This window comes from Petromyzon marinus, chromosome 55, assembly GCF_048934315.1.
Source record: "Petromyzon marinus isolate PM22_M1 ecotype Great Lakes invasive population chromosome 55, UKy_Petmar_22M1.pri1.0, whole genome shotgun sequence".
In the NCBI taxonomy this organism is placed as follows: domain Eukaryota; kingdom Metazoa; phylum Chordata; class Hyperoartia; order Petromyzontiformes; family Petromyzontidae; genus Petromyzon; species Petromyzon marinus.
Genome location: NC_133721.1, coordinates 14,506,573 through 14,532,086, shown reverse-complemented (window position 1 = coordinate 14,532,086; position 25,514 = coordinate 14,506,573). Strand labels below are relative to the sequence as shown.

The 25,514-nt window shown below is 52.7% G+C and overlaps 2 protein-coding genes across 3 annotated transcripts in view; one reads left to right on the top strand and one right to left on the bottom strand.

Moving 5' to 3' along the window:
- Positions 1–14,444, top strand: part of LOC116954477 (uncharacterized) — a 57,282-nt gene extending 42,838 nt beyond the window's left edge. For both annotated transcript variants that reach the window (XM_076052414.1, XM_076052415.1), the window contains 12 exons: positions 2,088–2,159; positions 2,361–2,480; positions 2,886–2,999; positions 3,265–3,426; positions 4,626–4,724; positions 4,901–5,047; positions 6,395–6,511; positions 8,825–9,028; positions 9,245–9,416; positions 10,694–10,808; positions 12,655–12,891; positions 14,116–14,444. In XM_076052414.1, the coding sequence (XP_075908529.1) occupies positions 2,088–2,159; positions 2,361–2,480; positions 2,886–2,999; positions 3,265–3,426; positions 4,626–4,724; positions 4,901–5,047; positions 6,395–6,511; positions 8,825–9,028; positions 9,245–9,416; positions 10,694–10,808; positions 12,655–12,891; positions 14,116–14,148 (1,592 nt within the window). In that variant the 3' untranslated portion in view covers positions 14,149–14,444. The remainder of the gene's footprint in view (positions 1–2,087; positions 2,160–2,360; positions 2,481–2,885; positions 3,000–3,264; positions 3,427–4,625; positions 4,725–4,900; positions 5,048–6,394; positions 6,512–8,824; positions 9,029–9,244; positions 9,417–10,693; positions 10,809–12,654; positions 12,892–14,115) is intronic.
- A 4,293-nt stretch (positions 14,445–18,737) lies between these two features.
- On the bottom strand, positions 18,738–22,609 carry LOC116954478 (ras-related protein Rab-20-like). The gene is made up of 2 exons (XM_032975025.2): positions 21,991–22,609; positions 18,738–20,212 (listed from the first exon to the last, which is right to left on the bottom strand). The coding sequence occupies exons 1-2, from the start codon at positions 22,163–22,165 to the stop codon at positions 19,665–19,667; spliced, it is 723 nt and encodes a 240-aa protein (XP_032830916.1). The 5' UTR covers positions 22,166–22,609; the 3' UTR covers positions 18,738–19,664.
- Between the last annotated feature and the right edge of the window lie 2,905 nt (positions 22,610–25,514).

The following is a 25,514-nucleotide window of genomic DNA, read 5'->3' as shown; positions in this document are numbered from 1 at the left end:
GTGGGGCCTTGCCATCAGCCCCACCAAAACTAAGCACCTGCCTGGGTATTTTTTATCATCCAATACTCCACCCCCTCAACTCCCAATGAATGATTGGGCAGATATGGAGAGAGTGGAGAAGTTTCCATACTTGTGCAGAGTACTTATGACCAACGCTGGTGTAGTAGCATAGGTCTCGAGCAGCATTATCTTTTCATCAGCTGCGGAATGCTGTGTGGAAGCTACAGTGAGGGAAAAAAGTATTTGATCCCCTGCTGATTTTGTACGTTTGCCCACTGACAAAGAAGTGATCAGTCTATAATTTTAATGGTAGGTTTATTTGGACAGTGAGAGACAGAATAACAACAAAAACATCCGGAAAAAAACGCATGTCAAAAATGTTATTAATTGATTTGCATTTTAATGAGGGAAATAAGTATTTGACCCCCTCTCAATCAGAAAGATTTCTGGCTCCCTGGTGTCTTTAATACAGGCAACGAGCTGAGATAAGGAGCACACTCTTAAAGGGAGTGCTCCTAATCTCAGCTTGTTACCTGTATAAAAGACACCTGTCCACAGAAACAATCAATCAAATTCCAACCTCTCCACCATGGCCAAGACCAAAGAGCTCTCCAAGGATGTCAGGGACAAGATTGTAGACCTACACAAGGCTGGAATGGGCTACAAGACCATTGCCAAGCAGCTTGGTGAGAAGGTGACAACAGTTGGTGCCATTATTCGCAAATGGAAGAAACACAAAATAACTGTCAATCTCCCTCGGCCTGGCGCTCCATGCAAGATCTCACCTCGTGGAGTTGCAATGATCATGAGAACGGTGAGGAAGCAGCCCAGAACTACACGGGAGGATCTTGTCAATGATCTCAAGGCAGCTGGGACCATAGTCACCAAGAAAACAATTTGTAACACACTATGCCATGAAGGACTGAAATCCTGCAGCGCCCGCAAGGTCCCCCTGCTCAAGAAAGCACATATACATGGCGGTCTGAAGTTTTCCAATAAACATCTGAATGATTCAGAGGACAACTGGGTGAAAGTGCTGTTGTCAGATGAGACCAAAATGGAGCTCTTTGGCATCAACTCAACTCGCCGTGTTTGGAGGAGGAGGAATGCTGCCTATGACTCCAAGAACACCATCCCCACCGTCAAACATGGAGGTGGAAACATGCTTTGGGGGTGTTTTTCTGCTAAGGGGACAGAACAACTTCACCGCATCAAAGGGACGATGGACGGGGCCATTTACCGTCAAATCTTGGGTGAGAACCTCCTTCCCTCAGCCAGGGCATTGAAAATGGGTCGTGGATGGGTATTCCAGCATGACAATGACCAAAAACCCACGGCCAAGGCAACAAAGGAGTGGCTCAAGAAGATGCACATTAAGGTCCTGGAGTGGCCTAGCCAGTCTCCAGACCTTAATCTCACATACAATCTGTGGAGGGAGCTGAAGGTTCGAGTTGCCAAACGTCAGCCTCGAAACCTTAATGACTTGGAGAAGATCTGGAAAGAGAAGTGGGACAAAATCCCTCCTGAGATGTGTGCAAACCTGGTGGCCAACTACAAGAAACGTCTGACCTCTGTGATTGCCAACAAGGGTTTTGCCACCAAGTACTAAGTCATGTTTTGCGGAGGAGTCAAATACTTATTTCCCTCATTAAAATGCAAATCAATTAATAGCATTTTGACATGCGTTTTTCTGGATGTTTTTGTTGTTATTCTGTCTATCACTGTCCAAATAAACCTACCATTAAAATTATAGACTGATCATTTCTTTGTCAGTGGGCAAACGTACAAAATCAGCAGGGGATCAAATACTTTTTTCCCTCACTGTACCTGGTGTGTTGCCATGAAGGACTCTACTGGGCAATCGGAGGCACCTTCCAACAACAGCAGAGGGCAGAGGAGTGATGCTCACAACGAGCGGAATGCCGGGCGACTAAAATACATCACGTTTACACAGTAGGAGACACAGATGGTGCATCGGCCAGTCATCTCAGTCAGTGTGCGAGCAGGGTTCACGAGCGCATGTGTGTTTGTGAGCAGGGTCCACATGCGTGTTTGTGAGCAGGGTTCACGTGTGTGTGTGTGAGCAGGGTTTGTTGGGAGCCCCGGGCTCACCGGACTGGATGGGCTACCAGGAGGCAAAGGCCCCCCTGGCCCACCCGGTAAAACACGGACCCCCCCCCCCCCTTACTTCTCCTTCACGGACCCCCCACTGCCTGCCTCTCATCCAGTTTCTGTTCGGTTGTCTCTACTCTGGAAACAGCTGCACGGGGCGGAGGGAGGGCCGTCACCTCGCAGTGGTTTGCCGAGCCTCAAGGAGTGGAGGAAGTAGCCACCCTCCGCTGTGTTTGTGTGTGCTGTAGGTGTGGGGGTGCCGGGTCCCTTGGGCCCCCCAGGACGGGATGGCTCACCTGGGACCCCCGGAACGTCTTTTCCAGGGTCGCCGGGGGAACCTGGGGGGCCTGGGTTGCCAGGAGATAGTGGTGAGTGTGAGTGTAAGAGTGAGTGAGAGGGAGTGAGTGTGTGAGAGGGAGTGTGAGACTATACGTGTGTGTGTTCATGTGTGTGAGCGCTGACAGTGATTAGTGCACTACGCTACGAATGTGGCGACCCGAGTTAGGAGGATTATCTGAACTAATTCTGGGCATCTCCGAAGGTAGACTCAGCCTTAAATGAGTACCTGGTGAAGCATTAGTACTGTTGAGAAAAAGACAGCTAACCACCATCGTGTGCCATGCCAGCCTTCATAGGTACTCGCTAACAGCCCTTGCCCCATCAGTCTGTTCAAGGCTATAGGGGGGATCTTTTTCTTTGTGTGTATGCCATGCTGCTGCACTCAGGGTGAATCACGTGTTGTCCTCTGTGCCATGTGTGGGGTGTGAACTCAGGATTCCCTGGGTTTCCTGGAGTGCCAGGACCCCCTGGGGAGAGGGGCCCTGTGGTGGGACCCCTTCCCGGGGAGCGCGGGACCCCGGGGTCCCCGGGGAGGGACGGGGAACCAGGTACGCAGAGACATGTGGGACCCGTGAGAGAGAGTGATGTCACCACGTCATCGTCGTCATCTTGTCATCATCTTGTCATCATCTTGTCATCATCTTGTCATCGTCATCAGAGCGACCACCTTTATCAACATCATCATCACCTGCTTCGTCATCATGTTTATCATCATCATCACTGCCATCATGATCATCAACACTGTCATCAATGCAACTACCCGTATCATCACCACCCCCCCTTCTCCCCCCCCCCCCCTCTTCGTTCCTCCAGGGCGGCCTGGGTCCGCTGGCCGCCCGGGTGCTTTGGGACCCTCAGGGCCCAGGGGGAAGCCCGGCTTCTCTGGGGGCCCCGGAGGAGGCGGGGGCCCGGGGCTTGATGGAGATGCCGGGACTCCTGGGACACCCGGCAGCCCCGGCTCCTCCGGATACAAAGGTGGGGTAGTGTTGATGGCGGTGATGGTGATTACGATAGCAGTGATTTCATTGATGATGCTGCCGTAGCTGATGATGGTACTTGTGATGATTATGATGATGGCGCTCATGATGATTATGATACTGATGGTTACCATGATGCTATTGCTGACAATGATGATGCAGCCACTGCTGACGATTCTGATGATGAAGGTTCTGATGATGATGCTGCTGCTATTGCTGATGATGCTGATGGTGATGGTTCCTGTGATGATACTGCTGCTATACTCTTTGGTTCTATTCGGTAAAGTCACGTAGGTAAAAAATAAAACAACAAAAATCACGACGTTTCGGCCACAACACAAGTGGCCTTCATCAGGTGAAGGGACAAACTGTCCAGCGGACAGCGCTGGAGTGAAGAAAGCCAAGTGCAGGTCGCCTCCTTTTAAGCTGAGGGGGTAATCAGAAAACGCCTTGACAAAGGAAATTAGCATAAAACACCACTTACAACGCTTGTAATTAGCACAAGATGATAATACACCACCCTGGAAGTTTGGAATGCCACCACCTGAATAAATATACTGCACCACTGAAAATTAGTTTAATGTTTGGTTCGATTTAGAACATCTTTCCAATGGTTGCTTAATTTTAAACCATCTTCTCGGTTGAAATTGTGTCTGTGTTTGTAAATCTGAATTGCCTCGTGCATAAATCTCTTATGATAACCTGTCGGTTTGCAAAGGACCTTTCCTTTGTCAAGGCAATTTCTGTTTACCCCCTCAGCTTAAAAGGAGGCGACCTGCACTTGGCTTTCTTCACTCCAACGCTGTCCGCTGGACAGTTTGTCCCTTCACCTGATGAAGGCCACTTGTGTTGTGGCCGAAACGTCGTGATTTTTGTTGTTTTATTTTTTACCTACGTGACTTTACCGAATAGAACCAAAGAGTATAGATCCTTACAGTCACGAAAGCTTCAAATCTAGAAGGGATACTGCTGCTGTTGCTAATGATGCTGATGATGATGGTTATGATGATTATGCTGATAATGCTGCTGATGATGGTAGTTCCGATGATGATGATGCTGCCACTGCTGATGATGATGGTTACGACGATGCTGCTACTGCTGCCGATGATGGTGCTGATGGTTACCATCATGCTGCCACTTCTACTGATGATGGTGATGCTGATGATTACGATGCTGCTGATGACTGGTGATGACCAGGCAGCCGTGGAGATCCTGGCGGACTGGGATTCCCCGGGCAGGAAGGCTTCCCCGGCGACCCTGGGTTTCCTGGAGAGCAGGGAGACTCGGGATGGCCAGGTGCTGCCTCCCCTCCACCCTCTCCGCACCACCCGCCTTCCCCCGCTCCCGCTACCCCCACCCCCGAGCAACGGGAAGAGATTCGTGGTCGACTACCATTTCTGCGACTGACTTCATCCACGTATCGAATCCCCTTCCCCCGCTAATGACCCCGCTCCCCTGGGTGCGGCGCGCAGGCTCACAGGGCCCATCTGGGGCCCCCGGCCTGCCTGGCCCACAGGTGGACTTCACCGGCCTGAGGGGAGCGCCGGGGCCCATCGGCCCACCTGGGGAGCTGGGCCTGGCCGGGCTGCCCGGTCCCCCGGGCCCCCAGGGATTCCCAGGTACATGTGCGGAGGGGAGGAAGGGGGTGAGTGGGGGGGGGGAGTGGGGGGCAGCCCCCCCGGTTCACGTTTAAATGAAACTTTTGAAAAGTACGAAACTAAAATAGTTTTTATTTTACCAGGTAAGGCTCACTGAGCTATGTAGCCCTTTTATATAAGCGACCTCGTTTATCACGAATGATAGCTCACCAAAGTGGCTTATCACGTAAAGATGTATAGCAGCCAAATACTTCAAACGCATGTTGATTCTAAGGGAAAAACCAGAGGACCCGGAGAAAAATCAATGCGACCACGGGGAGAGAGAGAGACGCAGACTCCAAATATACAGGTCTCGGGGACGGGATCGAACCCACGACCTCCTGTACACCCGGTGAGGTAGTTAACATCTCCTCGCCACTGCGGTGCCCCGTAGTCAGCAGCGTTGTCTCCACCGCACGGCCCCTCGCGCCATCACCGGTGCCCAGCGCCTGCCTGCTCTGACGAGCATCGAGGCAACGGCACTCGCCTCCTGTTCACAGCCCAGCTGAGCAATAGTGGAGGAAATTCCAAGTTCTTATGATGGGGAGCAAGTATATCTGTAGGAGAAGCGCTTTTGACTCTCTCTAAGTAGTACGAATTTTAATGGCCCTGAATGGTTGATGGGCTGAGTCAATGAGCGCCACTTTGTGCGGCGGTTAAGAGATATTGTCCTATAGATAGACTCGACCCTACCATAGGAATGTGGAATTTACACCACTGGCTCAGTAGGGCTGTTAACAGGAGATGAGCAACAATTGCTCACTGCTTATTTGAGCACAGGCGGACGATACACCTGGATGATACACGCGGACGATACTCACGGACGATACACGTGGACAATACACTCGGACGATACACTCGGACAATACACATGGACAATAAACGTGGATGATACACTCAGACGATACATTCGGATGATACACACGGACGATACACTGAGACAATACACTTAGATGATACGCTCAGATGATACACACGGACGATACTCATGGACAAATCACTTAGATGATACAATTGGACGATACTCACAGACGATACACTCGAATGATACACCCGGACGATACACGTGGACTATACTCACGGACGATACACGCGGACGATACACACGGACGTTACTGACAAACAAGAAAACACAGTTCACATGTGTTTGAGACTCCTCTCTCTTTTGTCAACTTAATTTGATGGCAATGACCACGAAGATGATTATGTTGATGATGATGACGAGTATGATGGTGATGATGACGAGTATGATGATGATGATGACGAGTATGATGATGATGTTGATGAGTATGAGGATGATGACAACCACAATGATGGTGATGTTCCTAGGAGGCAGTGGGTCTCCGGGGCAGCCAGGGAAACAGGGAACCAACGGATTCCCTGGCAGGAAGGGGGCAGCAGGGGAGCCGGGTCGAGCAGGGCCCCTGGGGCCCACGGGACTCCCAGGTGGGTGCACGGCTGCACCGTGCATACACGCATCATCGCGTACGCGCATCATCACGTGCAGCCCGTACGTTACCGTGTACGAGCGTCATTGCGTACGTTGTCGCACACTCATTTCACCGCGTACAAGCGTCATCGCGTATATCATCACGTAGGCGCATCATCGCGTATGTTGTCGCGTTGTTGTGTATGTGCCTTTTTCCAAAAATGTATATTAAGAATGATTCTATATTCTTGGTTCTTTCGTTAAAGTCACGTAGATAAAAAATAAAAATGACAAAAATAAGAATGATCAAATTTTAATTATACATTTAAATAATAAATGTAAAATAATAAAAGCAAAAAATATACCACACTGACCTCTGCTGCTGTCACATCCTCCAATGCTAGCTTGGCCCTGATCTCTGAGAGAATTAGACTGCTCCCCACTGAACTGGATCATGGAGACAAGACACTTGAAATCACACTTAACATTGAAAAAATGTCTACATCTGATTGGAAACATGTAGATAACATGACCGCTTCATCAGCCGCTACAATGTCAGATAAATTTAGAGAATCTGATTTCAAAATTCAACCTCCTTTCCAATAAGAAACCAGATCCAGACATTAAAAAGTTAGACCTTGACAAAGTTCTTATCAATCCGAGTAATAGCCAAATTTCTGATGGTCTAAAGTCGGTTTTGGCTAAAGGATTGAACTTCGCAATCACCCCCAAACACGTACCAGTGGATGATATTATTGCTCAGGTCGATGTAGCTCTTAAGGGTTTGGGACACATCGCTGCATTATGAGAACTGTATCCTGCGGTGAGATCTGAATTCTGAGACCTGACATAAAACACTAAAACATAATCAGTAAAAGTTAAAGCGAGAATCATTGTATTATCACGATTGGTGACACACCCCTAGACAACGAAGCCGAGTCCAATTATCATAATTGCATAAATTAGCATAATTTCGAAAATTACAATTTTTTTCTTTTCATTAAATTTTGATTAAGAAAACATTTTTCAAGACCTAATATATACAACAGCGTACGCGTGCCATCATGTACGTCGTCACGTACATCATCGCGTACACGCGTCATCTCGTACGCGTGTCATCGCGTATGCGCGTCGTCACATACGCGCATCATCACGTACCCTCGTCATAGCGTACATCATCGCGTACGTCGTCGCATACGCCGTCATCGCGTACGTCGTCGTCGTCGCCGCCACCGGCCACAGTCTACCTCCTGCTGGGCGAAGGCCTCCCGGTGTCGTCACGAGCTCTCATGGTCTCATGACGCCCGCATCCATGTCCACACGAGCCGATCTCGTGGCTCCGTGGTGCCGCTCCATCACCCGCCCTGACCGTCGCCCACCGCCCTCCTTACCCATGATGTGTCCTACCCAAGCCCCACTCTTGGTGGCGAGATGTTAACTACCTTGGCTGGTAAACAGAAGGTCGTGGGTTCGATTCCGACTCTGACAATGCCTGTTTTATATTTGGAGTTTGCATGTTCTCCCCATGGTCACGTGGATTTTTGTCCGGGTCCTCCAGTTTTCCCCTCCACATTTAGAAACATGCGTTGATAGTATTTGGTTGCTATACATTTCCACATGATGAGCCACTTTATGCAGCTATCATTTGTGGCCAGATCGGTTTTGAAAAAGAGCTACACAGTTCAGTGGGCCTTACCTGGTAAAATTGAAATAGTAAATAGTTTACATTGCCTTTCACAGTCAAGCTGTTTCTAACCTGTGTGCGTCCTCGAATCCGCGATAACACTTCTTTGCTGTATATTTTTAATCTCCGAATGCTTTAAAGTATGCTTAGCTTTACTTTCCATCTCATGAGCATTCTTCACTCTCGTACATATACTCGTTAAAGGAATATTCAAATGTGACCCAACATGAATCGCACGCTCACCTTTTCTGCTACACGTTATCACTTCCATTTGAGCATCAAGCCTAATATCACTGCGCTTTTTCGTATGCTCACCACCTGCACTGTCACTACGCTTGCTACTCATTGTTGAAGGTTTGCAACGATATTTTGCAATAAAAAATTCCACGCCGATCTACAACGAGCACTCGTAGCTACGCACATGAGAGAACACAATGGGTCTGAGAAGATTGCGGCGCATGTGCGAGTTGTACAGTACCTCTACACCCCCCCCCGCTCCCCCGAAAGCCGAGTACAAAACAACGTATATCGATACATTGTATCGGGGACCCCCTGTACATAGACAAGTCCCTTCACGTGTCACCATTGTGCCGTCATTGTGCCGTCATTCTGCCACCGCTGTTGTGCCGTCATTGTTGCACCACAGGCGAGCGCGGCTCCCCAGGGGCGGCGGGCGCGCCGGGCCTGGTGAGTGATGCCGAGCTGCTGCGCGAGGACGGGGGATTCCTGCTCGTCAAGCACAGCCAATCGGTAGAGGTGCCTGCATGCCCCCAGGGCATGGCACGCATGTGGGATGGCTTCAGCCTCCTCTACATCGAGGGCAATGAGAAGGCCGCCTCGCAGGACCTGGGTGAGGGCGCCTCGTCGCTAATATCGTCGCCATCTTCACCGCCGTCATCGCCGTCATTGCTCTCACTGCGATCATCGTCACCACCACCACTATCGTCGGTATCGTCATCAGCCCCGACACATCATCGCTGTCACGAACACCATCTCACCCCCCCCGCCTGCCTATTCTCACTTTGCCACTGCCCCCCCCACCACCGTAACTGCCCCCCCCCCACAGGCCTGGCGGGATCGTGCCTGCCGCGCTTCAGCACGATGCCCTTCATCTACTGCGGCGTGGACGCCGTATGCAGCTACGCATCGCGCAACGACAAGTCCTTCTGGCTCTCCAGCACCGCCGCCATCCCCATGATGCCCGTGTCCGGAGAAGACATCCGCCCCTACATTAGTCGGTACGCACGGCCGTGACGTGCGTGTCCCACAGCTCGAGGCACTCTAGGTTCAAGTCCCAACTCGAGCGACTTTCAGCGTGGAGTTTGTTCTTCCCTTGGTCTGCTTCGTGAGTGAGTGCGTGAGTGCGTGTGCTGGGGATCGGTACTCTAGCTGTTAGTGTGCTGCGCTACAAACCCGGCAACTCGAGTTTGATTCCCGCTCACAGCCAACACCGGTGGCGATTATCTGAACCGATCCTGGGCCTCCTGTAGGCCGACTCTGCCTAAAATGTAGCTGGTGCGATGTGCAAACATTGCCACTATGGAGACAAAGGCGGTACTCACAAACAGCACTTGCCCCAACAGTCTGTTAAGGCTATATGGGGGAGCTTTGTCTTGTGTAACTAACAACCAGGTTCGTGAAGGACGCTGCTGTATGTGTGTTGAAGTTTGACACCGTATGTAGCCAACCGCGCTAAATCGGCGGTGCGGAGGAAGGACAAAATGCAGTTCTGGGAAGTTGGAGGCAACAACGGAGGGCAGAGGAGCGACACTTACAACACTGGGCGGAGCGCTGGGCGGCTAAAGTGCAAACAGTTGGCACAGTGGGGAACACAATTGGTGCATCTACCAGTCAACTCAGTCAGTCCATCCCATGGCACCTGGGTCTGTTACGGGACCTCCTGCCAGCAGCGAGCCTTCAACACTTCACGTGACTTCAAAGTGCACCTGGCCTGGCACAAGCACTATGGTGACGTCACCAACGCTTAGTGATGTGTTACGTGTGTGTGACGAGTTCACGATAAGCAGAGAAGGCACCTAAGGAGTTGCCGCACCTGGGCCGTGAGCTCATGGCCGGCTCCGGTTCGGCAGAGGTGGTGTCTCTCTCAATATTTCGGGCGGCATTATCTTTTCACCGGCTGTGGAATGCTGTGTTGAAGCTACCTGGTCTAATGCTCCACGCAAAAAAAAACTCTAGGTCTTCTCTCCCACAGTTTTAAACATTTAGGTTGTCCTGCCTACGATCCAGGTTTAACGAGCCTGGATTCCGTGCGGAGCTCACAGATCTTTGAAAGATCTGGACACATTCCCATCAGTGAGCTCCTCCGGCAAACGAGGCTGTGTTTTCTGGTTCACATAGCCCGCATGCCCAGACACCGCGTGCCCAAGTAGCTTCTGTTTGGCCGGAAAAGAGGGGGCTAAACGGGCACGGCACAGGCAGGAGAAGAGATGGACTGATGCAGTGCGAGGGTTAGAGATGGAGTCAGGGGTCACCACGGGTCGCACTTTGCCCCCAGGTGCTCGGTGTGCGAGGCGCCGACACAAGCGATCGCTGTGCACAGCCAGGACAGCGAAATTCCACGGTGCCCGCCAGGGTGGCGTAGCCTCTGGATCGGCTACTCCTTTCTCATGGTATGGCTCCCCACCGCCTCTCCCACGCTGGCCCACTGCGCCTCCCCCCAAAATAACCCCAAACACGCGCATTTGTAACAATTCTGCAATGCTCACCCACGCATGTGTAACAATTTTGCAACGCTCGCCCATGCATGTGTAACGATTCTGTAACGCTCGCCCACACGCGCCCGCATTACTCCTCCGCTGCGTCAATCGGCGACACCGCTCTCCTTTTAGTGCCGGTTTTTCTCAGCTAGGTTTCTGGCGAGAACGCTTTGATCAACGCTTCCGGTTTTTTCCTCTCAGCGAGCCCCTCTTGGCTACACGGAGTTTTTGTCCGCACGAAGTCGCCATAACGAGGGTGAGAGTATCCCCCCCACCCCCACTTCGTTACGGACGGAGCGACGCGCAGAGCTGACACTCTATCCTTGGGGCACCCCTGGACCCTGCCGCTGTCGCCGATGTAAACAAAACGGTGGTGCAGCCGCCGCCCCTTCTTGACGCGGGGAGGAGAATATCATCGCAGCACGCCCCTCACGATGCATCTCATATAATTTACATTACGATTAAAAACTATGAACTATTTTTATTTTACCAGGTAAGGCCCACTGAGCTGTATAACTCTTTTTCAGAAGTGGCCTGGCCACAAATAATTGATCAATGAAATGGCTTATCAAGTGGAAATGTATAGCAGCCAAATATTTAAAACGCACGTTGATTCTAAATGTGGAGGGAAAAACCGGAGGACCTGGAGAAAAAGCCATGCGACCACGTGGACAACATGCAACCTCCTGTATACCGGGCGAGGTAGTTAACATCTCGGCACCACTGCACCCCAATTAGAAAGGGCACCCCCAGTGGCAGCTGTTCGTGTGCAGCACGAGGTGACTCGGCGCCTGTCCTGCAAGTGAGCGAGCATCAATCTGCCAGTAGGGGGCGATGATCGTTGCTGTGTGTGCGTGTGATCCAACTTGAGGAGCGGTGGCGTAGTGGTTAGCGCGCTGCGCTACGAAACTGCCGACCCGAGTTCGATTCCCTCTCACGGCCATAACCAGTGACAATTATCTGAACTGGTCCTGGGCCTCCCCTAGGTCGATCCAGCGTAAAATGAGTACCTGGTGCAGTCTGTAAATATTGCTATTAGGGAGACCAAGGCGGCCGGGCATGGTGCTGTCCACTCACTCCCTCGTGTGCGGTGCCAGCAGTTGCCCTAACGGTAGGCTATACGGGGGATCTTTGCCTTGTATTTGTCTTTTATCCCAATTGAGTCATTTGCGGTGTAATTTTCGAATTTGGCAAATTTGGACCCCGTGACTCCGGCACAGGCTGGCCGACTCCTGCGAATGATGTCGCGGGATCTTTAACGTCCACAGCGAGTGAATGAGGAGACACCGCGTGTTGCTCTTTTGTGGTTCGTGCAATCAACTGGGGACGGTTCAGCGGCAGGGGCCGGCGTGGCAGTGACACTCGAACCCAGACGCCTCCCAGCAGCAAGCGTTTGAGGTCCGATTCCTGACACGGGCGCCTTTCTGAGTAGATCATGTGCTTTGAAGAAGGGCCATAGCCTAAAACGTCAGTTATTACTTTTAGGACCTCAGTTTTATTGATGAATGCATTGAGTTTCTGTGTGGAGTTTGTATTCTCTCCCCCTGTTCTGCATGGGTTTCCTCCTTTAGCTAAACCTACACACACAGTGGAACTGGTATTTGGACAGTGAGACTGTCCTGGGTGAACAAGTGAAATCATCATAATAGTCACAGTTGAAAAGCAATAAAAAATGCACGTCGGGCTGATTGAGAAAGTGGTTCCCTCTCCACCTCTCCCCGTTTCCTCATCTCCCCCTCTCTCCCCATGATCCCCCCAGCACATGGCGTCGGCGGAAGGTGGCGGGCAGCCACTGGAGTCTCCGGGCTCATGCCTTGAGGACTTCCGCACATCGGCCTTTCTTGAGTGCCAGGGCCCGCGGGGCACCTGCCACTACTTTGCGGACGAGCACAGCTTCTGGCTGGCACGTGTAGCGCCCGCCTCCCAGTTCGCGCCACCACGGCCCGGCACCTTCAAGGACGCGTTCGAGCAGCGGTCACGCATCAGCCGCTGCCAGGTCTGCTTGAAGAACGTGTGAGCGGCGGCGGCGGTGGCGGTGAGGCGGCCGTCCGGTGGGAGGAAGGGGGAGCACCACCACGATGGGCCCCGCCGGACCAGCCAGAGCCTTTGGGGGGGGGGTGCAGGGGGGGGGCACCTCACGTCTGTGCTTGTCCATTACTTATCAAGCCGACGGAGGTGTGCTTTCAGAAAGTTTATCTCAGTGCCCCCCACCCTGGTCAAGATTTTATCCGCGGGCAGTGTTATGACGGAATTATGTTACCGGCGACGTCTAATTTGTGTTCGTGACTCCGGCGCGCGGTTCTCACACTCCAGCGCGGGGGGGCAGGGGGAACCACAGAGATGCAGGAAGGAACGCGGCACCGGCGCCGCCTATGTTTGCCCGAGCTCTGTGGTCCCGTATTGGGAATTTTTGCCAACTCCAATCGTGGGCGTAGTCTCGTGCTGGGAGGGGCTGCCAGCTCACCACATTGCCCCGTTGGAGTCTCCTGGAAATTTGGTCGCCTCGGCGGAATTCCGCTTGGTGCTGCGGCTGCGATTGTGGCAGCGAATTGACACGAAGTTCGGCGTTCCCTCAAGTGGCCAATCGGCTAGTGCCATTTGCCAGCTGCTGTTGGCTGCTGTATGTACTTCGGTGCTGTAGATTAAATGGGAATTGCTACGACTGGTGCTATTTTATATTCTCCCTCCCCCCACCACGCCCCGTCTGCTCTGAGTGGAATGCTCCATCACACACGGGTGGAGGAGCGTTAAATTGTTGGCAGGGGGTGAGTGGGACACAGCTACATAGGGACGTGAAGCGAACTCAGCGGCAATGGACCCCAGCGTCGCCCACACCGTGACCTCTTCTCCCTGTATTGCATGTCCTTCACGACATAGTTATACTCAATGCCTTCATTTACTCATCATCATCAACCATGATCAATCCACATCCGACATGAAGACCTCTCTAAGCCACCGCCACCTCTCATGATCCGGCCATCTAGTAATCCACCTGGCAGATCTACCCCCGTTGGTGGATGTTCTCGGATTGCTCTTGACGTTGGACGACTATCGTCATGCCGTGCTCTCGGTGGAGCTAAAACAGGAATTCAAACCATTGGTGCGTGCACGTGTGGGCTAGGAGCACCAAGTCTAAAGATCGGATGTAAAAGGAAGGCATGTTCAGGGTTATGTGCGTGTTGAGTAGCGTGTGTGTCTCTGTCTTTGTGTCTGTTTATAGTGGGGAGCGGTGGCACAGTGGCTAGCGCGCTGAGTTACAAACCCGGCGACCAGCGTTTGATTCCCGCTCATGGTCAACACCAGCGACGATTTTCTGAACCAGTCTCGGGCCTCTCCTGGGTCTACTCAGCCTTAAATGAGTACCCGGTGTGATGTATCATCATCACTAGGGAGACAAAGGCGGCCGGGCGTGGTTCTAGCCACCCACCCCCTCGTGTACTGTGCCGACCTTCATAGGTGCTACTCGCTAACAGCATTTGCCCCAACAGTCTGTTAATGAAATACGGGGGATCTTTGTCTTTGTTTGATTAAAGGTAACCCTACACCTGCCCTGCTCGCCCTGTGAGTTTCTTGAGCGCTTGGGCCTTGGTGTAGTCGAGAGGCAGCAGCACAGCAAGCTGGTTATTGTGCACACAGAGAGAAACACAGACGATCCCGAATGAGGAGTGACGTGGAACGCAAAGCCTTTCCAAGTCGCGAGACTTTCTCAACTAAGGGTCCTGCCAATGGTGTGCTTTCTTCTTCTGTATGGCTGATGTAGATGCAGAGCAACAGCTACAATTTCACATTCAGGTGGTCAAGCCAGATAACCGCCGAAGGAGCAAGCACAGTTGTGTAGCATCGCTGTGATGTCTCCTTTGTATTTGTGGATCGGGCATTGGGTCGTTATAAGTTGTATGGACTGTTCTAGATGACCAAAGTCGCCCAATACTCGAGAGTTTTTAATTCTCCATTTGTGCATCAGGTTTTCGCATCTGCAGCCATGGTTTGTGCGGATGCGATTCAGGATGAACCATGAGCTTCGTGAAAGATTAAATCCAGGGATCTTCTGCGTTGGGACTTTCACAGCAAGGAGTTCTTTAAACTCCATTCAGCTCCTCAAGCTTCGTCGGGGTTGACTTCGCATTAAGGTGAAGTGAATGGGTCCAAAAGGTCTTTGCGTGACTTCAAGCGATGACGAGGGATGTGTTATTGAGGTCCCAAAGAATGAAAAGACGACTGGTTTCCTCGACTCGCAGGACTTCTCGGAGGGTTGTAGCATTGGCGGCGGATGGGTGGGGGCGACCAGCGTGTTGGGGTCGACTTGAGGGTTCTGTTGATGCATCGCGTTGTGTGCGTGATCCCATTTGCGTCGTTTGCGGGTAATTTATCAGCAGTAGGATGCCTTGACCAATACCAGTTCCACTGTGTGTGTGGGTTTAGCGCTGGAAGAAAACGGAGAACGCAGAGGAAGCTCACGCAGAACAGGGGCAGAGAATACAAACTCCACACTCCCCACACACTCTTTGCAGAAGGGGGGTAAAACACAAACTTCACGCAGAAAGGATCCCGAGTCGGGAATCAAACCCATGAACTTTTCGCTGCGAGGCAACGAGCATCATCAACACTTCCCCATGCTGCCCCAGTGTTGAGAATCAGACTTTATTTATACCGAAGGAATCCGATGAGCTATAAAGCTCTTTTTCACATATGTCCAGTGTTTGGAAGAGCGAGCTAGTGAGAGGCGCTGGTGGGGGGGGGGGTTGTGAGGTGACCGAGGGAGGTGACAGGGGTGGGGGTCACGGGGGTCAGGGAGGGCGGCGATGCGCCACTCCTCCCCTGCCGCGTCGCTGCCGATCCGGAATATCCCGCCGAGCAGCAGCAGCTGCTGGAGCCGGTTGTGCCGGTCGTGGTGCGAAACTGACCGCAGACAACGGACACGTTCGCTCCCGCTGCGCCTGTGGGGGAAGGGGGGAGCGGTGGTGCAGTGGTGAGCGCTGCGTTCCATTCCCGCTCTCGACCAACCTTTCTTTCGTATGGCTGAGGTAGATGCAGATCAACAACTAAACTTTCACATTCTGGTGGTCAAGCCCAGATAGAGTTTATCGCTCTGACGTCTCCTTCATATTAGTGGAGCTCGACCAATAACAGTGGCGAATATTTGGACCAGTCCTGGGCCCCCCTTAAACGAGTACCTGATGTGATGTGTAAACATAAACACTGGGCGTGGTGATCGTTATCCACCCCCTCGTGTGCTCTGCCAGCCTTCAGAAGTGCTTGCTAACAGCACTTGCCCCAACAGTCTGTACAGGCTATACGGGGGATCTGTGTCTATATACCAGGGGGTGGAGTGATCGTGCAGCAGTGAGTACACTTTTCCATAAACCGATCGATTTGAGTTGGATTCCCGGCCACGGCTCTCACATAAGTGGTGAATGGGCGGCTTCGTGTCAGTCGGGTCCGTTCGGGTCGATAGACCACCAAATCATTCCGCACCCGGCACACCACATCCAGTATAGAGCAGCATCTCTATGGCTGTGGCTGCTCGTCACCGGTCAACTCCAGTTTACCAACGGTGGCCATCTAAGCTCGGCGGCGAGTGGGCTTCAAAACCCCTCCCCCTACACTCCTTAACCAACCCGCACGGACCAGCGTGGTGAAGTATGGTCAAACAGCCCCCCTACGAGGACACGGCGTGGGAAGGCCTTCATCCAGCAGTGAATTGACAAGGGGGGCTGTACGGATCGTTGTGAGTGCTGTTGCGTGTGCTGTGATCAGGAGTTGTGAGTGCATTTTCAGAGTCAGGGCTGCACCACGGCTCATCGTCAGGCTGTACTTTACTGAGTGGAGCAACGGGGTAACGCACAGCAGGATAACGCGCAGGGGACAATCAACTGTAGGATAAATCTTTGTGAGTTCGTGGACTGAGCACACAACACACACACCACGCACACACACATAGAATATATATACAGACAAATACATTCACCCGACACACACCATACCAATCACAAACATATACAGTGAGGGAAAAAAGTATTTGATCCCTTGCTGATGTTGTACGTTTGCCCACTGGCAAAGAAATTATCAGTCTATAATTTTAATGGTAGGTTTATTTCAACAGTGAGAGACAGAATAACAACAAGAAAATCCAGAAAAACACATGTCAAATGTTATAAATTGATTTGCATTTTAATGAGGGAAATAAGTATTTGACCCCTCTGCAAAACATGACTTAGTACTTGGTGGCAAAACCCTTGTTGGCAATCACAGAGGTCAGACGTTTCTTGTAGTTGGCCACCAGGTTTGCACACATCTCAGGAGGGATTTTGTCCCACTCCTCTTTGCAGATCTTCTCCAAGTCAGTAAGGTTTCGAGGCTGACGTTTGGCAACTCGAACCTTCAGCTCCCTCCACAGATGTTCTATGGGATTAAGGTCTGGAGACTGGCTAGACCACTCCAGGACCTTAATGTGCTTCTTCTTGAGCCACTCCTTTGTTGCCTTGGCCGTGTGTTTTGGGTCATTGTCATGCTGGAATACCCATCCACGACCCATTTTCAATGCCCTGGCTGAGGGAAGGAGGTTCTCACCCAAGATTTGACGGTACATGACCCCGTCCATCGTCCCTTTGATGCGGTGAAGTTGTCCTGTCCCCTTAGCAGAAAAACACCCCCAAAGCATAATGTTTCCACCTCCATGTTTGACGGTGGGGATGGTGTTCTTGGGGTCATAGGCAGCATTCCTCCTCCAAACACGGCGAGTTGAGTTGATGCCAAAGAGCTCCATTTTGGTCTTATCTGACCACAACACTTTCACTCAGTTGTCCTCTGAATCATTCAGATGTTCATTGGCAAACTGCAGACGGGCATGTATATGTGCTTTCTTGAGCAGGGGGACCTTGGGGGCGCTGCAGGATTTCAGTCCTTCACGGCGTAGTGTGTTACCAATTGTTTTCTTGGTGACTATGGTCCCAGCTGCCTTGAGATCATTGACAAGATCCTCCCGTGTAGTTCTGGGCTGCTTCCTCACCGTTCTCATGATCATTGCAACTCCACGAGGTGAGATCTTGCATGGAGCCCTAGGCCGAGGGAGATTGACAGTTCTTTTGTGTTTCTTCCATTTGCGAATAATGGCACCAACTGTTGTCACCTTCTTACCAAGCTGCTTGGCAATGGTCTTGTAGCCCATTCCAGCCTTGTGTAGGTCTACAATCTTGTTCCTGACATCCTTGGAGAGCTCTTTGGTCTTGGTCATGGTGGAGAGTTTGGAATGTGATTGATTGATTGCTTCTGTGGACAGGTGCCTTTATACAGGTAACAAGCTGAGATTAGGAGCACTCGCTTTAAGAGTGTGCTCCTAATCTCAGCTCGTTACCTGTATAAAATACACCTGGGAGCCAGAAATCTTTCTGATTGAGAAGGGGTCAAATACTTATTTCCGTCATTAAAATGCAAATCAATTTATAACATTTTTGACATGCGTTTTTCTGGATTTTTTTGTTGCTATTCTGTCTCTCACTGTTCAAATAGACCTACCATTACAATTATAGACTGATCATTTCTTTGTCAGTGGGCAAACGTACAAAATCAGCAGGGGATCAAATACTTTTTTTTCCCTCACTGTATCCAATATACATACAGCCAACTCCCACCCAGCACATGCGTGAAAATGACCAAGACACGCATAGCTTACAGACACCAATCACAAATGCACACAACATACACCCAGCAAAAACGAAGATCTCCTGATAGCCTTAACAGACTTTTGGGGCAAGTCCTGTTAGCGAGCACCTATGCAGGCCGACACGGCACACGAGGGGGTGGGTGGCTTTCCAAGAGATAGGACGGTTCGGAAAGAGAGAGTGAGTATAAACTTTTAATTTCACCAGGTAAGCTCTTTTTCAGAAGCGACTTGGTACAAAAATTACAACATATTCTTAGCTCTTTTGGTAAAGTCACGTTGAAGGGAAAAATAAAATAATAACATATATTTCATTATTTTATTGTTTATTTTATTATTTTATTGTTTCCCTTCAACGTGACTTTACCAAAAGAGCTAAGAATATGAATTACTGCAGTCACGAAAGCTTTAAATCAAAAAATAACTCTACAAAGTTTTTTTTTTATCATGTGGAAATGTAGAGCAGCAAAATCCTCTAAAGACATGTTCTTAAATGTGGAGGGAAAAGCCGGAGGACCCGGAGAAAAATCCACACGACCACGGGGAGAAAGACACAGGATCGCACCCACGACCTCCTGCATATCAGGCGAGGTAGTTAACAGACACCAGGAGGAGGAACCAGAAACGAGAAGCGGGAAGGCAGCAATAGCAACGCGGTGACGAAGAGTCAGCGCCACTCTACTTGCATCCCCCACTCGACTTCATCGCCGTGACTGCCCCAGGGCCACCCCTGCTTTGATGAGGCCCCTTACAGCCGCGTCTGCGGTACTGTGGCCTCGGCTGGTAAGGTCGGTGGCTCACATCAATCGGAACGTTTGAAGTAAAATTCTTGGTAATCTTGGTTGGGGGTTGACTCGGCCCATCATCACCGCAGCAGGATGGATAAAAATCAGTACAACAGTGGGAAAGTCAACAACAGTTGTCCTATGGATAGACTCATCCCCGCCATAGCAATATGGAATTTACCCCACTGGCAAGGGCTCCGCAGGGCCATTCATAGGAGATGGTCACTAATGCCTCAATGCTGCTAGTTTGAGAAGGAAATCACTCTGCTTCTTGTTGTCGTATCCACATTGCACCGTACTATTGCACCAGTCCACCACCACTGCTCAGGAGCAGGCGCAGCGTGCGTCCCGCCGGCCTCGGCACTTCTCCACACCGTCCAGGGGAACTGTGCCGCACCAATCCCGGCGTTGTGGCGCCAGCATCTCGAAGACTCCCTCAAATGCCTCGTCCACGCCGCGCCCGCTCTTGGCGCTCGCCTCGAAGCAGGCTCGCTCGACCGCCGGCAGTGACCGCCGAGCACCGGCAGCACCGGCACTCCCCGCCACGGTGTCGCGGTAGCGAAGGACGCGGCCGTAGAAACCGCGAGCGTCCTCCGCACTCACTTCCCGCAGGCGACGGTGCTCCTCCTCCTCCGGCGCCAGTGCTCCGGGGCTCCCGTCGCTTTGCAGGGTCAAGGATGGCGGCGGCGGCAGAAGGTCGGCCTTGTTGCCGACGAGAGCGAAGATGCAGCCGGCGTCGGCGGAGTCGGTGAGGCCAAGGAAGCGCTCCTCGAGCGCAGCGAAGGAGGCGCGGCTCGTCACGTCGTACACCAGCAGCACCGCGCGCGCCCCGCGGCAGAACATGGAGCCCAGTCCGTGGAACCGCTCCTTGCCTGCGAGGTCGCAGTGGGAGTGCGGTCGGGATGAGGTCACAATGGGGGCAGAGCGGGGTCAGGGCGGGGTCAGGGCAGGGTCACGGCAGGGAGCAGGAGGTGCAGGTTCAGCGAGGTTCTGGAGATCGCGCTGCACAGGCCCTGGGTGTGTCCATGCAGAACAGCGGGAGAACAAACCCCAGGCGATTGTTGCGCAACAGGCAGTTGTTTTTCCCGTCTCTCCATCTCTCCGAAACTCGGCCAAACAAGCACTGCACTGTGTCCACTCACCGCGCTCGCTGCCCCGGGCTCATGACGCGGCGGCAGCCGAGCAACACTGAAACCCGCTGATCCCTCTGTCTGGGCCACAGAGGCTGCTGCTGCCGGTGGTGGTGGAAGTGGGAGGGAGGGGGGTTGCAGTCGCAGCAGCGGCAGGAATGCCAGACCGGGGTCAGTCCTCGCAATGCGAGGAATCTCATGCAGAGGTGCAATCGGCCCTGCCCCCCTCGCCCGTGGCCGTCCAAAAATAAACTAAATAAATTCAAATCCAAACGAGCTTCTGGACGGTGGTCGTCTCATCTCACCCCTGCCGGCCGTCTTCTCCCAGAGGTTAAAATTCCACATTCCCATGGTGGTGGAGAGTTTCTTCATAGGAAAGCCATTGCTGACTTCCCACAGGGTTCTCAACCCTGGAAGGAGGACGGGGTCGTAAGCCTTTGAGTGGAATTGAAACTCGTGCGTAGGCATGGATCACGGAACTATCGGCCGCGTGTGTTTGTTTGCGGAAGTCTTTCATCAGCAGTACGGGAATCGATGCGTTTGCATATATGCTCTGGTGTGTGGCTCCGAGACAAACCTCGGCTCAAGCCGCTTGGCGCCCGGGTGGTCGGTGGTGGAGAGGTCAGAGGCCGAATCTAGGTTTTGGCCACTGCCTGTCATTAAACCGGATTCTCAAGTGTAGCAACAAATTGACGGTATCAGCCTGGATACCAGTGAATCGCATCGAGACCCATGGACCCACATAGAAACCCATAGACTCACAAAGAGACCTATAGACTCATCGAGACCCATACGCGCACACAGAGGAGACCCATAGGCTTACATGGAGACATATAGACACACTATGACTTGAGTTATGAATTCACCGGGTTCTCAAGTGTGGTCACGAGCTGATGACCCCAGCCCACTCACCAATGACTGACCACATTACATTGGGGTACGAATTTAATTTGGCTCTGAGAATTAAAATATCAGGGATGACTCACGACGGAGCGGGTGGGAAAGAACTGCCCCATACTGTCGGCCAGAGATCACTTAGAAGAGATCTCGAAGGTGGCTCTATGACATTTTTATGTGGGCCGTTCTCTAACATGATGCAACGCTGACAGCACAATCAGAATCCTATTGGGGGAGGGGAGAGAAACTCCATCAGCAGACCGAGGAGGAGGAGACGCTCCCCAAAGACAAAGATCCCCCGTATCGCCTGAACAGACTGTTGGGGCAAGTGCTGTTAGCAAGTACCTATGAAGGCCGGCACGGCACACGAGGGGGTGGGTGGCCAGCACCACGCGAAGCCGCCTTTGTCTCCCCAGTGTCGATGTTTATTACACACCACACTAGGTACTCATTTTAGGCTAAGTCCATCTTGGGGAGGCCCAGGACCGGTTCAGATAATCATCAATGGTGTTGGCCGTGAGCGGGAATCGAACTCGGTTCGCCAGGTTCGTAGCGCAGCGTGGCGCTCACCACTACGCTCCCCATCCCCCCACCCACCGGTCCGCCCACCTCAGGTGACGCACCTGCCGTGTCCCACAGGGCCACCGTGTGCCCGGCCCACTCCCGCATGACGAAGGTGCCCCCCACGGTGCTCACGGTGTCCTCGAAGCGGCGCTCCGCGTAGCGCCGCAGCAGCGACGTCTTCCCCACGCTGACGTCTCCCAGGAGGACCACCTTGAAGTCGGGCCGATTGGACATCGCCGATAGGTCCCCTCTGAGTGGCAGCCGTAGGCGAGCGACGGAGGATGACGAGGAGGTCACTGCCTCGCCCCCGGGACCCAGCCTCGGCTGAGCCCGACTCACCCCTAGGAGAGGGCGAACTCACCACCGAACTCGCTACTCAACCCGCCTATCCGTGCCACTCGCCGTTATCTCCTCACCAGCACGCCCACCACAGACGCAGAGTCACCGGACCCGCCACGCGCTCCTCACGAGGTCGGCTCTCGCTTAGCCCGAGCGGCGGGAGCTGAGCTCCAAACCCTTGGGCAGCAAGAGCTGCCTCGGCTGCCCTGTGACGCACCCCGGGAGACGCCGCACAACGCCCGATGCTCGTCACGTCCATCAACTGGAGGCGAGAAGTGACCCCGCGGGAGTTGAACAACCCCCGCCAGCGGGCGACCCTCCTCCTAGGAGTCTCCTCGACACCACCACCCCCACCACCACCCCCACCACTCCCACCACCGCCACTACCCCTACCACCACTCCCACCACCCCCACCACCACCCCCACCACTCCCACCACCCCCACCACTCCCACCACCCCCACCGCCACCACCCCCACCACTCCCATCACCACCACCCCCACCGTCGTGGCGTGCGGGCCAAGGAGTTTGGTGGCAGCAGCGGCGAGAGGAGCGGTCCCGGAGCGGCGGTGCAGGCCGAGTGGGCGCGGAGAGAACGGACAGCGGGGATTGAACAATAGCCCTTCCGTGCCCTCCTCCGCGTGCCTCAACCACCCACCCGCCCACTCAGCCTCACCCCTATTCACCCTCACCCAGCTGAGTGAAGGTGACGTCACCACGGCGCCTGTGCCAGGCGAGGTGCACTTGGTGAGGCCACGTGAAGTGTCAAAGACTTGCTGACAGGAGGTCTCGGGACAGACCCAGCAGGTGCCATGGGTTAGCTGACTGATATGCACACCAGTTATATCCCCTACTGTGCCAACCTCCTGTATTGTATTCGCCCGGTCCTCCGCTCATTATTGTGAGCGTCGCTCCTCTGCCCTCCGTTGTTGCTGGAGGGCGACTGCCTCCAATTTCCCAGTAGCAGCGTCCTTCATGAGCCTCCTCCATAGAGGTCGATCTTGACACTGCTGGTATCAGTCGTCGGCAAGTACACTCAGCTCCACATCCTCCCGTACCGCATCAGTCCATCTCTTCTCCAGCCCATGTCCTGCCCGTTTAGCCCCCTCGATGCGGCCAAACAGAAGCTGCTTGGGCAAGCGGTGGCTGGGCTTGCGGGCTACGTGCCCCAGCCAACGCAGCCTTGCTTGCCGGAGGAGCTCACTGATGGGAATGTGTCCAGATATTTGAAGGATTTGTGAGCTCGCACAATCCAGCCTGATTAAGCCCAGGATGGATCATAGGCATGCCAGTCTGAATGTTTCTTACCGGCGCAGATGTTCCATTAGAGCGGTCCACATTTCCACTCTGTCTCACCCCTATTCACCGCCACCCAACCTCACCACTACCCAGTATCACTCGTATTCGGCATCACTCCTAAACCGTCCTTACGCCTATCCTATAGCTATTCTGTGGGTTTACTGGTGAGGGCATGGGTTTGCTGGTGGGCTAAAGTGTGGTTTAATCCCAGCGTAGCAGAGTCAGGCAGAAAATAACAATCTGGACGAGCTCTCTCGGGCTCCGGTCGAGTGGAGGAGGAGGCCTCTCCGCCAGCAGTGACGTGAACAACCACTACAGGGCTGCGCCTCTACCAACCCCCACCTCACTGCCACATTCCCCTCCCCCACTCCGTTCACCCCCACTCCGTTCTCCCCCCACCCCCACCCAGTTCTCCCCCCACCCCGTTCTCCCCCCACCCCCCACCCTGTTCTCCCTCCACCCCACCGCGTTCTCCCCCACCCCCACCCCGTTCTCCCCCACCCCCACCCCGTTCTCCCCCACCCCCACCCCGTTCTCCCCCACCCCCACCCCGTTCTCCCCCACCCCCACCCCGTTCTCCCCCACCCCCACCCCGTTCTCCCCCACCCCCACCCCGTTCTCCCCCACCCCGTTCTCCCCCCACCCTCACCCCGTTCTCCCCTCACCCCCCACCCCGTTCTCCCCCCAACCCCACCCCCACCCCGTTCTCCCCCCACCCCCACCCCGTTATTCCCACCACCCCGTTCTCCCCCCACCCCCACCCCGTTCTCCCCCCACCCCCACCCCGTTCTCCCCCCACCCCCACCCCGTTCTCCCCCCACCCCCACCCCGTTCACGCCCCCACCCCCCACCCCGTTCTCCCCCCCCACCCCCCACCCCGTTCTCCTCCCACCCCCACCCCGTTGCGCTTCTGCGGCCGTCTAGAAAACCTTTCCCATATTGGGAAGCTACTGTAGCTATTCAATTTCGATTTAAAGCTTTCGTGACTGCAATGATTCATCTTCTTTGGTTCTTTCGGTAAAGTCACGTAGAATGAGAATAAAATAATAAATTGATAAAATAAAATAACACAATAATATTATTGTGTCATTTTATTTTATCAATTTATTATTAAAATAATAAATTAAAATAATAAATTGATAAAATAAAATAACACAATAATATTATTGTGTTATTTTATTTTATCAATTTATTATTTTATTCTCATTCTACGTGACTTTACCGAAAGAACCAAAGAAGATGTAGCTATTCACTTTTAAATTTAGATTTACAACTAATTTCTTTAGAACTACTTTTTTATGTTTAGTTTGTTGTCCTTCCCCCGCACCTCCGATTAGTATGATTGGCTATGTACGGAGTGAAAGAAGTTGAATATACATTGCTGCCGTGGCCGTCTCTTACCATCACTGCCACGCATAATACGAGATATTTAGCCTGCCCTTGGTCATGGGTGATATCCGAACATCCAGCCCACATGGAGCCCCGGGGCAGGTGTCGGGGCGAGCCCAACTACACCTCACAGCCACGAAACTGCAACACCTGGCAAGCAGTGGTGGTAGTCACCCATGCCAAGTACTAACCAAGCTCAACCCCCTTTCGTGTTTGAGATCTGATGAGGTCATGTGTATTTAAGGGTGATATCATCTTGGGCGTGAAAGTGGTGCGTTTGTGAATACATCACAAAAAGGGTCCCACGGACTAAACTGCGATACTTTGCATTGCCTTTGTGCTGTTCGCCTTTTGTTATTCTCTCGTCCAACACCGGTAAGACGAGGGATGCTGTCTCTTGTGTAGGTCAATCAGTTTCAAGGACAATGCATACATTACAATCAAATCATTGTTGTATGTTTTACCACAATCGTTTGTGGTTAATGCAGACTTGATGTCTTGTGTTAGGTGTCCGTTTGGTGTTTGAACATCTTAAAATCTGTGTATTCTTGCCGGACA

What these genes read in the sequence shown, in the direction of transcription:
- LOC116954478 (XM_032975025.2), bottom strand. Translation starts at nt 22,165, where the DNA reads ATGTCCAATCGGCCCGACTTCAAGGTGGTCCTCCTGGGAGACGTCAGC. An exon ending in GGCCCTGTGGGACACGGCAG is followed by an intron (nt 20,213 to 21,990) that starts GTGCGTCACCTG and finishes GCGACCTCGCAG; the next exon opens with GCAAGGAGCGGTTCCACGGA.